The 14,657-nt window shown below is 38.7% G+C and overlaps 1 protein-coding gene across 6 annotated transcripts in view; it reads left to right on the forward strand.

The window, feature by feature from the left end:
- Window positions 1–14,657, forward strand: part of ralgapa2 (Ral GTPase activating protein catalytic subunit alpha 2) — a 109,616-nt gene that overhangs the window by 30,161 nt on the left and 64,798 nt on the right. For all 6 annotated transcript variants that reach the window (XM_057343297.1, XM_057343299.1, XM_057343298.1 and 3 more), the window contains exons 2-4: window positions 1,339–1,449; window positions 2,203–2,252; window positions 13,361–13,418. In XM_057343297.1, coding sequence (XP_057199280.1) covers window positions 1,339–1,449; window positions 2,203–2,252; window positions 13,361–13,418 — 219 coding nt within the window. The remainder of the gene's footprint in view (window positions 1–1,338; window positions 1,450–2,202; window positions 2,253–13,360; window positions 13,419–14,657) is intronic.

The raw sequence follows: 14,657 nt of genomic DNA on the forward strand, positions 1-14,657 counted from the left end.
AATACAGGTAAAACAACTGTAAAAATGAACACGGAAAATTCCTTCATATTAATACAGTATATTGTACCCTATTTTTACGGCTTTTTTTTAGAGTGTAATTGTTTTCAGTTTATAATAAACTTCCTGAATAAATGTCTCAGTTTAAGTAGTAGGCTGAAAAAGAGCAGATATGTTTCAGTCCGACATTCTGTGACATTACAGCCAATATTTTTTGTCATTTTTTATTTAAAGAGTGCCTAAAATAACTGTATAATAACTGATCAAGTATATTTGATTTTCGTTACTTTATTTCCGTGAACATATAGCTGCCATAGTGCAACATTCAATATAAACGCACAAAAGATGAAATGCACTATGAACACCTTTATTATTACCGGGGTTAATAAAAGAAACAGGCTCTAAAGAAAAATAGACCGAAACAAGGGGAAATGCGGTCTTAAAACGTCAAACCTCAAAAGTAACAGCGTTTTAGAATGTACTTTAAGAAACTTGGACAAAGTAGCTGCATCTTCGAAGGTTGCATGCATGCGGAGATCACATTTGCCGCATATGACAGGTTTTATTTCAGAAAAGCAACGGTTACATTGGGTAAGTGACACAATGTCTTAAGAGAAATAAATATAAATGTTATAATGTTTTTTTAACTGAAATGAGCCTGTATCAAACCTCTTGTCGCCCGTGCAACTCCGCAAATGGACGAGTTGTAGTTGACACGCATGCCGTTGCGCTATTATTCAGGCTCATGCGATGTCAGAAAGGCGCTCTCCGCTCCGCGAGAAATATTAACGCTATGCTCTTGCTCCGCTTCGCTCACATGCTCTCGTGCTGAGGCCCCGCGTTATAAGAAAACGTTTCAATGCTTCACTGTTAGTTTTTTCATACACCATATTTCATGACGGCAATTTTAGAAGTGTGTCTAGCGATCGACAGACTCCTTAGAATATCTTTCTGAACTATTCAAATGAAAAGCTCTCTATTCATTTCAAAATAAAACATTGCTGCAAAAACGTTCTCGTACTTTTATTTTGAAGGCAAATTCACTAAAGACGTGATTGCGACAGATCTATTTCAGAACCAGCTGCTGGCAAAATGATCAAAATAATGCTGCTGGCGCGGGCCAGATATTATTGCTGGCCAGTTTTGACCCTTGACGTAGGGCCTTCAGATTTTTCCGTCAATGGTATAAAAATTCTGTCAATGATGGAGAATTTTCGGTTAACGCGATCTCCGAGCTATGCTGTAAATTGGATTAGCTGTGAACTACAGTTGTTTCTACGTCACATTCTTTATTTCACAATTTTCACAATATTTCTCTTTCTTTGTCCTTTTTCTCCGCAGATAATACTGAGAGGAGTGAACTGAAGGCATTTTTTGAAACCAACTGCTCACAGATTTATTTTATCTTCTATGAAAATTTCATTACACTGGAAAGTAACTTAAAACAAAAAGGTAAGGAACATGTTTAAGCTCTTATTGGCTGCTCTCTGGAGGTTATACAGTATATGTTGGCATTAAAGTACGGCTGTTTCAATCTAAACACTGATGGTGACAGAAAAGCAATGAATGTAATGTGTTTAAGTGCTACATTCTTTTAGAGATAATTTCTAGTTCAATTTGACTGCAGTGCAGTTTGTAAGATTACAGACTTGACACAGGGTAGGCTGAATAGTCCATTAGATACTAGATAACAAAATAGCCTCCAATGTTATAACATTATATTACAATGTCATTTCAGAGCAGATTTTTAATAACATTTAGATTTTTCTTGTATTTCATTCAGTGCTGATTTAAAAAAAAATAGATCAGTCTAATTTATAAATGGACTGATTTATCCCATGCATGTGTGTGCTTTGTCAATCTGCTTGTTACACCGTGTCTACACCAGATGCGGCACGATGTGACAAGAGACAATAGAATGCATTAGAACCCATTATCATTTTAAATTTTGTCCACACCGGACGTGGCGTGGTGCTGCGCGACAATCCCATTAGAACAAGCCGTGTGTTGCATCGGCGTCTGGTGTAGACACGGTGTTAGTGTACAGCTTACATTCTAACATAACTCTATTGGAAATGCTATATTTCGTAGAAGTATTTGTAATACAATTCAACACCATAATTTAAATGTATATCTTTAACATTTCTAACACATAGTGAATCTGAAATTCACTTCATAACCTACTAATTGTGTCGCTTTTTTCAGGGAACAAATCTCAACGGGAGGAGCTGGACTCCATCCTCTTTATTTTTGAAGTAAGCTTCCTCCACACACACTTTGTATAGTCTTGTCGAAGATGCCTTTTTCTCTTGATTTGTTGATGTTAGCTTAACCTGCTGGTTTTGCATTTGTGCATTCGGGTTGTGACGTGTTTGTTTGTTTGTGTGCGTCTTTGAGCGGAGCAGGTTTTTCCACTCTGTCCTGGAGGTGCCATCCTCCCTGTGCTTTTCCCACCTGGCTGAAAGCTAGATTCTAGTTTGCAATACAAATAGGCAGTCGGGAGCTCTCTGGTTTCATTTGCTCGTGGAGCCGAGCGGTGTGTCTCTTTCAGGAAAAATAGGCTGGGTGTGAGAGGAGAGTATGCGTTACATAACCAAAGGTTGACTTAAAAAGTCAGCCTGGAGAAATGCTTTTCATGAGTTTGGCTTTTTGTCAAAACAAGTAGCTTTTTGTTTTCATTTCGTTTTCCTGAATTAATGCCACGCAGCTAACATTCACTCGCTAGTTTCACTGTTAAGTGTCTGCATGCAAAAGCACTTGTTTTTGCCAAAGATGGACAGTAAGTGCGTAAGTAAATGAGAAGGATGTCAGAACATTCATGTACTGTAGAATTGGGATGTTCCCTATGATCAGATTATGGAATAGGACACTGGGATTTCTTCTGAAAGCTGTTTAACATCTGTTAATATTAAAGTAATGAAGCCAAACAATTTTAACTGGCATACTGTAAGTTTTCAACGGACTTCAATAACAACGGTATTTGGCAAACTTTGGCTTAGCAACAAGCAACAGGCCTGTTCTGAATACATCTGGTAGTTCATCGAAAACGCTTCTTATGTTTACCAGTTATCTTCAAAAGATCAGATAAGAGCCAAAGCATTTATTTGATAATATATGAATCGTATTATTACAATTTAATTTCTCTAGTTTGGACGTTATAATATCAAGCAGTAGTACTATGCAGCACTTTGTGCTCAGGTTATGTGTTAACAGCTTACTCCATTTTGACGGGGCGTTTCCATCATTTCTTAAAAAAAGCAATGTGTAGATTTTATCGTCATCTAGTGGTGAGGTTGCGAATTCCAACCAAAGGCTCACTCCACCCCTTCTTCCTCCCTTTTTAAGCACTATTCCCATTAACATTAAGCACTAAAATATTTTATTGGGTAGAAATTTTGAGGTTTTGTGAGTAGAAGGGAGGCCTTTGAATATTATTGAATACAATGGGGGCCTTGGAGTCAAAAAGGTTGAGAACCCCTGGTTTAGGGCTACTGTAAAAACAACATGGCGAATGGGCCCAAGGTGTATGTAGATAGAAATAGCTCATTTTAAGATCATAAAAATATGACGCTTCATTATGTAAGGTATAGTTATGTATAATATATTGCATTTCTGTCAAAAGATCCTCCAAAAAATTACACACTGGACCTTTATCTCAACTGATAACGTGTGAAACAACAGCAGTTTTTTTCACAGCATTAGTGCACAAAGCATACAGAAAATCTGTCTGTGCATGTACAGTATCTACACACACACTGTACATAAACTGTACATTAACATGTCTTGCTATTTATTTTTTACGTTGCATTTGAATGCAAGCCACTTCTCTCTCTCAGTGTGTGTGTGTGTGTGTGTGTGTGTGTGTGTGTGTGTGTGTGCTGTCTATAGCTTCAGTGGTAACCTATTGATACAAAGTTCAATCTGTGTCTCAACTCAACTCAACTTGATTTATATAGCGCTTTTTACAATTTTCATTGTTACAAAGCAGCTGTACATGAGACATATTGACTATAAGCAAAACAATTAAAGTTGTACCTGCAAAAACAAGAAAAGGTTGAAAACACAGAAGACAGACATACCCACATACAAAACACTCCACACACACAATATGCACACGCACCAACACACATAGACATTAACACACACAGACAAGCATGCACACACACACTGACAAACACGCACACACACACAGACACGCACGCACGCACAGTGAAAGTACACATTTAAGATAGAGGAGAGAGAAACACAGGTCAAATATTAAACAGACTATGAATTCCTATATGCAATATTAATTAAGTAAAACTTTAAAATTCTAAAGTAGCCCCCCGGCCAGGCAAAGGAACCCAAAACTCCAATGGAGAAAAAAAAACTCAAGAGAACCCAGGCCCAACCAGGGGATTCCAGTTCCCCTCTGGCAAAAGCTGCTGCCTCTGCACAAGCTCCACAGTGCTTGCACAACAAGGCTAAATAAAAATAAATAAACTTACTAATAAGGTAAATTATAGATTTAAGATTATCATTAATAATCTAATAGCATTTGAAATTTTGTAGTGAAGACGTGTCAAATCGCCATGTCCTTCTTTATCCAACTCTATCATCTCAGCTCTTGTCAGGTCGCTGCTTCCCATTCTCCGCTCTACCATCAGGCTGTGGTAACCTTGGAACAATGAGACAAGACTGGCTGAGAGTAGAATACTGTTCACCAGTTGTTGTTGGAAGTGTTCATGGTTCCGGTTGATCTAACTAATGCAGCCTAAACCCTCAGAGGATTTATATTATGGAAGTGTAGTGTATGCAATTAAAAAGATGCGTCTTTAGTCTAGATTTAAACTGACAGAGTGTGTCTGCCTCCCGGACAGTGCAGGGAAGACTATTCCAAAGTTTAGGCGCTAGATAGGAAAAGGATCTACCACCTGCACTTGATTTTGAAATTCTAGGTATTACCAACTGACAGGAAGCCTGAGAGCGTAATGTATGTGAAGGACTGTAATACAAAAGGAGTTCATTCAAGTATTGAGGAGCTAAACCATGTAGGGCTTCATAGGTAATAAGCAAGATTTTGAAGTTAACGCGATGCTTTATAGGTAACCAGTGCAAGGTTGACAGAACCGGGCTAATATGTTCATACTTTTTTGTACATGTAAGAACTCGAGCTGCCGCGTTTTGGACCAGTTGGAGTTTTTGTAATAAACCTGTAATAAACCACCTAACAGTGCATTACAGTAATCTAGATGTCATGAATTAACTTCTCTGCATCTGACATTGACAGCATATGACGTAGTTTAGATATATTCTTAAAATGGAAAAACGCAATTTTACAGGTGTTTGCGACATGGCTCTCAAATGACAGATTACTATCGAATAGAACACCAAGATTCTTAGCTGATGACGAGGGTTTTATGGAACATCCGTCAATAGTTAAGCAGTATTCTTTGTTGTTACGTATGGCGGTTTGCAGTCCAGTAAGTAATACTTCTGTTTTGTCCGAGTTCAGTAATAAAATTTGTTTTTTATGCATTCCATTATTCGATGGAACTGCTGTGTTTCATGAGGCTTCGAGGAAATATAAAGTTGAGTATCATCAGCATAACAGTGAAAGCTAACTCCGTGTTGCTTTATTATATCTCCTAGAGGTAGCATGTATAATGCGAAGAGCAGAGGCCCTAAGACTGAGCCCTGTGGTACACCGTACTGGACTTGCGATTTGAGTGACACCTCATTGTTTATTGCTACAAATTGAAAATGGTCGGATAAATAAGATTGAAACCATTTCAAAGCTATTCCTTTAATGCCGACGTAATTTTCGAGTCTATGTAGGAGTGTGCTGTGGTCAATGGTGTCGAATGCAGCACTAAGGTCTAGCAGCACCAATAACGAGATACAACCTCGGTCAGACGCCAATAGCAGATCATTTGTAACTCTGATCAAAGCAGTCTCTGTACTGTGACATGCTCTAAATCCAGACTGGAATTCTTCATTGATGTCATTCCTTTGGAGGAAGGAGCATAATTGTCGGCTAAAGTAAGACAGAGACTTATTTTACATGGACGCATATAATGAACAACAAAAAAGCTAACGAAAGCATGTTTTTATAAGACTATTTGAATAGTGTACTTTGCTCTTTTCTTCACGTCTCATTAGTTTCAAAAGCGTCTTGTGTCCACATAAACATACCGCAGCCATCTAGTGGAGCTCCAGCATAGGGTAACAGCAAGAGACGTGCCACGATTGGTTTCACGCTGTGCCAGCATCACACTGTTAATGCAGCATGAAAGAACCACAGCCACCATCTTACACGAGCCCTGCGTCTCCATCAGCAGCATCCTCATTCCTCTCTCATCCTTTCACGGTTGCTGTTGTGTGTTATGATGGTGCTGGAGGAGATTATACCAGACTGCGGTGTGGTGGGTGTTTGACCCTTTTTTTATGGGTCGGCAGAGGAGAGATGATCGCTCAAGCTGCCGTCGAGAGGGGGGTGCGGGGGGTGGTGTTATTGTTCGACACCTCCTCCTCCTCTGAGCTTCTCTCTTTGTGTCTGGCACCATCCGCCGTGGATTTTGGCTGCGTTTCGCTGTGTGTAAATGAACACATGGTTGAAAACATGCTTCAAGTGTAAGTTTTTCTGTGGATATGAAATCCTGACAAATCTGACATGTGATGAAGCAGCGTTCACATAATCCCATCGCCCTGCATTACAGCAACTGTTATGTGCAATGCCGAAATCATCAGAAATGATGCAGTTTCATTGTCGTGTGAGTGACAGACACCATTGACAACGTGTGTTAAAGTTTTATGCAAATGCGTAGCCATGCGGCGACTAGCACTCAGAAGCTTGTGTGTTCTGAAAGCATCGGATAGGATACACAGACAATGGCTTCATGCTGTAAACAGTGTTAGTCATGAAGTGAGGTCAGGCGTTCGATCGGGCTTTATCATGCATTGCAGCGGTGCGCAGTTGAAGATCAACTATCTTCAATGTGTCTTTTCGTGCAGACTCTAGAGTCATCTTGAACGCCCTTTTGTCTCAAACACTCATCTGATCACGGCTGGTCAGGAAACCTCTCAGATGATGAATGAGAGCACTGTTATCACCCTCGATAGTCATTAGCTTAAGACAGCGTCTTTGGCATCCAGATGGGCACATAATAGCGGCTTCCTCTCTGCTGCCCACAGCCCTGTCTCACACTCACAGGTGCCACACACACACACACACACACACACACACACACACACACACACACACACACACACACACTCGACACAAACACAAAGAGTCTCTTATGGCAAAGAGAGAGAGGCAGTTGGCAAAATCAAGACACGTATTCGCCTGGTGTTCCATCTCTTAAAGTACCGCTCTAGGTTCAACATCAATGAAATTACATTTCATGTCATTGATGTAATATATTTCATATATAAATGTTTGTGAGATTAATATACAAGTGCACGTTTTAGGAAGAGAATTTGAATCAGCTTCTATGAAATAACGCTGATGGTTTTGCAGGAGAAACTCCCTGAACCGGTTTCTTACCCCTGTGGTCTCAGGCCCTTCTGTCCGTCACCATCAGACCTCTGATCCCTGCATCTGTAATCTCATTTCATGTGACTGGACTTGACCCTGTGTCAGCGCTGTCCGGTAGCCTTTTTTGCCATCTTTACTTAGTAAAGGGAAACTTGGACATGTTTACATGTTTGTTGTTAACTATGAATGTGGATATCAGACTTACTGAAAACTTGCTCTGATTCTTCACTAAATGCATAAGGATATTGTCATTTTAATGCAGCAATGCTGCTTTTAACATCGTTTTACTCTGATCATGATTATTATAACATGTTGATTATATATGCTATTTGTTAATTTATATGAATGATTTTCCTCTGACTTCACATTTGAGTCGTGGAGCAACACTATGAGATTTCCTTCAGATTCATGCGGTCAAAGTGAATTTAAGCATGTAAATCTAACCACAGCTGTGTTCGTAACATGCACATATAGCATGACTGCATGTTAATGTTTTAAAGGAACAGTGTGTACGATTTTTTGCATCATAACACCCAAAACTACCAGCAAAGTGTTGTATATTTTGTTTATGCGCGTGTACTTACATTATCCCAGGTTGAAGACAAAACCCATTTGCCCATAACACATTTGCTATAACCTGTAAATTCAAGAGTGATGCTCACTGCAGTGGACGCAGCATCAGTGTATTTTGTTAAATTCTCTATTTTTGCTGTTAAGCTTTCAAGATTTGGTGTCCTCACAATATCTGCAGCAAAATGACATATTGACATCTAGTGGTTGAGCTTGGTATTGCAAATATTGGAGAGACAAGTTTAGCCAAGTAACGGTTCTTCTTGGTTTCTTTTGCTTGTTATCAGAAATGATCTAAAGGCACTCTATTGTTTGTGAATGTGTACAGGAGGTTAAGGGCAGTCTACGAACGCGCACATGCGCACTAACGTTTGTTTATGTTGTTGCTTTGAAACCATCTATACAGCATGTCCCCTCATCAATTAAGCGTTTTGAGAAAAAGAATCACAATATACCGTTATATGATTGTATTAGCACTCTCCTAATCTGATGAGAACATAACCCCGTGATCATGTGTTAATATGATGCCAAGTTCTCTACGAAACGAAAAAGGATTTTGGCAGTGTGTAATACATTTGTAACTCATTGGCCATCAGCAATGTCCATTTAGGCCCATTAGAAGGTTTGAGTATGTAAATGGCCTAAGAAGGTCATAAATAAGAAAGCAAGGAGCTCGAAAAACAGTCTTCTACCAGTCTCTCTCTCTCTCACTCGCTCACTTCCTCTTTTCTCATCAATGTCAACGGCCTCATGTAACCATCTGATTCTGGTGAAGAATATACACACCTGATCTATTCTTCTCTCTCTCCCCTAATTTGTTTTTGCAGTAATAATGGGTGAGCGAGAGGCTGTGTTATTTTGTGAATATAGGCATGGCACTGTTTGTCCTTATTGTTTGTTAGATTATTGTCATGTTTGTTTGATTTGTGTTAGTAAATAGCAAATATTAATAACACATCATTAAGAATTAAAAAAATAATTTGAAGTGTCATAATGTGAAGAGACTGAAATGGTACCAACTCACTGTTAAGTCTGTTATCAAGTCAATATGACATATAACACATTATGCTTAATGTTTGTAAGAGTAAAACATGAAATTGTATAAAAATGTTTGATGTTAGTGTTGGTCTTGAGTTTTACCTATTGCTAATTTGCCAATCGGAGGTTGGAGAAAAGTATTGTCTATTTACTCTGTTTTTATTGTCTATTTATTCACCGTTTTATAAAAACCGAACCCTCAGTATACACCCTTAATAGTCTTTAATAATAGTAGATGTATTTCAGTTAGTGATCTGGAAATACTGGCACATCCTGTTCCTTTATTCCTCTGACTTTCTGACTGTGTCACTCCCTCTGTTTCTTTTTTCCTCTTTGCTAGAAATTGTAGACTGTTAAAAAAACAAGCTATTAAATTTGGATGTAGGAATTGTATAAAATGTCATTCTGTTATAGATGCAGATGCCATTCATGTTGTTGTTTATGGTTTTATGATTGTATCTCTCCTAATTTACCAAATGTGTGAAACTTAGTGGTTATAGTTCTGTTTCTTTATTTGATTTATTGGAGTGATGTGCATTGTGTTGCTTCCCCCTTCTGGATCATCCCAGTATTGCAGGGGCATTTCTTATGAAATAGTATTTCTAAAATGGGTCATTTTAAGTAAGGCAGTTGCTTGAACAGTTCTCAATATTATTATTCATGAGTCATGATTTATGATTTATTGATTTAAATTTGGGATTAAAGGGTCTTGGTCTGCAGCTGAGTTCACCAGATGTACATATGTGTAGTGAGGGTTATATAAGATGGACTTAAAAGCAGTCAAAGTCCAGGGGAACTCATTTTATTGGCATGCAGTGTGTGTGTTGTAAATAGAGTTTCTGTTCAATCTTGTCCTCTTCTCCTCACACCATTAGGGCCTTTTTCTATTTACAGCATTACAGCGACACATTTGCAGTGAAAACACTGTTTCTTATGCTGTGCTTTGAGGAATAACGTAACGTTAAGCCTTATGCCTACAGACTTTGTACTCTGACCCTTTGGAGTTTATTTTGTTGACCGCCTGCTGGCAAAAAAAGCCTGTTACCTTTTATTACCCAAACTGTCATTGTCAAAAAGAAAAGGACGTGTGCAAAGCAAGGTTGTTCCTCACAGCAAGAAACGCTGTCTTGAAGGTGTACATTATTGTTACAGTAGAGGTGCTTGATGTTTGTACGGTGAGGACATTTTATTGCTAAATCGTGACAGTAGTTTTTAATGTCAAAAGAGGCGATGGCGTTTAAATCTCAGACTAAAACATACATTACATACATATAGTCTTATAATTGTTATATTGTGTGACGTCTCTTTACTCGCACAGAAATTGTTTTTGTCACATGCTTTCAAATGACAGATATAGAAATATACACTGCGGTCAAACGTGTGACTTGACTGAACTGTGTGGAAATTATTGTGTTAATTACGTAATCTTTATTCACTCTTATGTTAGATCTGTGTTACCTAGATTAGAGAATGTCTCAGCAGTTATTTTGCTGCAGTTTGTTCAACTTCCATTTTTTATGTCATCATTGTCTAGGGTTACATTATATAATCACGCTCTAATTTGTATAAAGGCCTTGAAACTATTTAGAAGTGGTTGTATTGACATGTCCAGTATAGATTGGCAGCTTCTGGCTGTAGAACACGGCGCAACGCGACAGCGGTCCCGTCTGGTGAACACACGGGCTAAAGGCTGCGTCAGAATCTGTCAGACAAGCGCACCAGTATTAACTTCTCTTTCGTGCTTGAATGAACAAAAACACACAAGATTATGCCAGAAAGCACATTTTGTCTAGTATTTTCGCAAGCACAGTCTTCAACGAGTTAAATAATGTCTTAAATGAATGCAAAGAGTAGTTAAAATAGGAAGCGCATTAGACCTGCTTAGAGCGGCCACTCTTAAAGGGGTATTTTACTACCAAATCAAAATTTCCCCATGTTTTACTCACCCTCAACGCATACTAACTGAATATGGTTTTCATCTGGAAGAATAATCCAGTCAGAGTTATAATACCACGTATCATTTTGCTTCCAAGCGGTAGAATGGGAGTGACAAAGTGATGATTTTTTGAAGCTCCAAAAAGTGCATCCATAGATCAAAGAACTGCTCGACACAGCTCTGTGGTCTTAACAAAGGTCTTCTGAAGCGAATCGATGTGTTTGTTTAAGAGAAATATCCATATTGACAGCGCTATTAACGTTGATGTCTAGCTTCCGTCATCTCTCGAATGACGCGTGAACCAGAGGCTTGTTCTTCAGGCAGATGACGCAGGCATGTAGTAAGTTCCGGTGACGAACGCTGCATTTTTTCGTTTTCAGCCAATAGGATAGCGTCTACTATGGTGGGAGATTTTGTCACCGCCATTTGCCGGAAGAACAAGCATTGCTTACATGGATGTTTTTTCTTTAAATCATTTTCGTATTTTTGGCTTATGTTGAATAACACTTTTAGTACGTTTAGTACAATACATTCTTTCCGCAGTCAGTCCATTGAGGGAGGGAATTTTATTTACTTTATCTGTTCAGTTTTATTTTTAAAGTTAAATTGTATTAATGGAAAACCTTTCAGTTTATGCAATAGTTAAAAAATTGGCTAAATACATAGAAGAAATGCAAAAAAACATGTTCGGTGTTGGTATTTGGCCTTCGTCCAAGTGTTTAATTTTTATTCTGTTTCGGCCAAGAATTTTTTTCTGTGCATCCCTAATTTCTAGTCTATTTTAGCAATATTGATCTACCTTTCTTGGCATAGTCTTAATTTACAGTCTTGTTAATTTCTGGTCTTAAAAAATAATCTACTAATCAAAAAATAATCGGTTGTTTAAATAAAAAATGCTTAGATTAACCGATTAATTAAAATATAGTCACAACATTAATAAATTCGAAAAATAATTCTTAGTTGGAGCCATAGTCAGAATAGATGTCAACTCCTTCACTGCTGTTTAAAAGTTGCTTTGATAAAATAAGAACATTTCTGCAAATTCTACACAAAGACTGACTACACTAAAGATCATCAAACAGAGGATTTTTGAGTCGAAAATAATTGATAATTTTTTTTATTAATCCTAAACTTTTGAATGTTAGTGTAACACTAATTGTAATTATTATAACAACAATTAAGACCACTTTCTATTCCTCACTCGCATTATTGAACTTCACTATTCACTCTCCTATTAATAAACTGCTCAGTAGTTGTACCACAGAGGTCTCCGTTTGCAAGAATGTTGTCCTAAAATGTTTGTTCTAATAACAGATATCAGTTCTGAAGCGTTTCATCGGCTGTTGGTGTCACTCAGACACACCGCTTCAGAAGATGTGGTGGCACGTGACAGCTGTAAATCCCGGACGGCGTGCAGGCCCATCGCTCATCGCATAGTGTATTCTCAGTCATGCACGCTACGTGGCAAGCTCGTTGAGAGTGGATAATGCAGGTGCAGGAACGTCCGCTGTAATGCTTCATCCTTATGCTTGGAGAGCTGCTGCAGATTACTGCCGTCTCTGGCATCAGAAGCCACCATCCCAACTTGTGTTGCCGCACCGCAGGGAGGTGTTTTTTTTCACGGCGACAAGATGGAGTAAAAAGCCACCAAAACCTCAGCTTTCCTCCGAGGACCCCGAGTGCGCGAGCTTAGACAGAAACGTCGGCACCGGTTGTTTGTCTGCTTCCTCAGGGCAATGACAGGCTGTTATCCAGAGCCGTCGTCCTCTAGACGCTGCAGATCAATACAAGCGTGCCTGAATGCTCTCCGCCTCATGTGTCATCACGTATCATATCAGCACAAGAAGTAATCGAGAATGACAACATGAGACAGGACAGTTCGCTTCTTGAGTGACGGCTGTCGCACAACATGCGAGATTATGTTGACAGAGAGGCAGGTTTATGTGTAGCGTGTCAAGGCCGACACTCTTCGAGTGTGCTTTCAGAAGGACGGCCACATTCAGTCGTGAAGGAGTGTTGCACTGTTGACGGATGTTGCATTGTCAGAATTGATCCCAGGCCGTCCTAGATTGGTAGAGTGTATCATGATGCCATTATCCACAATGCACTGTGACTGATGACATGACCTTGTCTACTTATCTCTTCATGTATTACCCTAATAGTTCACCTGAAAATGAAATTCAAACCATAATTTACTCACCCTTATGACATTCAAGGTGTGTCATTTGGAATTGTGGAAATTGTGATGTCAACATTTTTAGCTCTAGTTACTCAATAGTAACATATTCTCTTTCCTTTAGAAAATTCTGCAACTTCTACCTGAGAAAATCAACAGTCGATGGCAGTTTCACAGTATAGGTAAGTGACTCTAAACACCTCTTAGACTGTCGCAGTAATTCACTGAAACAGCGTCTTTGTTACTGTGACCCGTCGAGTGTGTTTCACGAGCATCTGCTGGTGACTCGGGTTCAAAGGCAAGTCATTGTAACCTGGTTTAAATGCTTCGCTTTTTGATGGAAAATAATATGATACAGAGAGAGTGAGAGCGGGAGGTTAATAAATGAGAAATGCAAATGAGAGGCATGATTTGAAATGCAAATGACTAAATTAAATTATGCGTCTGGGGGTTTCAGTCACTCGTACTGGAAGACCCTCAAAGGGGGGAATAACCTCAATTAGTGCGCTTCAATTGATACAGACACACAGACCGTCTCGATTCATTCCTCTGGGAAATGTAGTCAGAGATTCATGCAACAGTTTGGGTGTCTTCAGGTATTTCCAGTTGTTTGTATGTTGGGCAAAGATATTTTCTTCTGCTCACCTCACACAGTCCTCAGTGCATAAAAACATAGAATAGCTTTTTAAGAGCGAGAGAAGCAAGTAGGGATCAGCATTTTTAAAGTATACAATAGATCTAAAAGGAATAGTTTTAGTGTCGATCCTAGACATCTGGGGCCCTAAGCAAACTTGTGAGGGGCCCTTGTACAAAGAATTAAAATGAGATATAAACATAACTGTAAAGTAAAAAATAAATCAGTTAACACACTTAAACGAATGAAGACTGACAGTCAGAACAATTAAGTATAAAAGTTCATTCGAATTTAAATTGACGACATGCGTTGCTCTGGAATATCCAGCTGTCAAAAAACACTGGTTTTTACTAACCAAATGAGCGATAAACTAACAAAAATAAAGCATGACAAAAACAGTTTACTCAAGAAAGCTAAGCATACGAAAACACAAATAATTCTCTAAATGTGATGGCACAAACTAAAAATGACTTATTATCATTGGCATTGGAGAATTGTTAAATAAGTAATTTATTGAATCATTTGGCAAAACTAAATAAGACTTTAAAATAGTACAAAAACACATGCCGCCTTGTTCTTTTGTTTCGCATTATTGCCTTTTTTTCCGCTCCAGACGGATAGCTTTGTTTTGATCTGCACATCATGCGCATGTTATTACCTGCCACCCACTGCATGATATCCGAGCATGTAACAGTAATTAAATACTAGTGTGGCTAGTGAAATTTAACTCAGTTATTCAATTCATCACAGTTAATTCATGATTTACCACGGGGGGCAATTACTTTTT

This window comes from Triplophysa rosa, linkage group LG10 (assembly GCF_024868665.1).
Source record: "Triplophysa rosa linkage group LG10, Trosa_1v2, whole genome shotgun sequence".
Taxonomy (NCBI): domain Eukaryota; kingdom Metazoa; phylum Chordata; class Actinopteri; order Cypriniformes; family Nemacheilidae; genus Triplophysa; species Triplophysa rosa.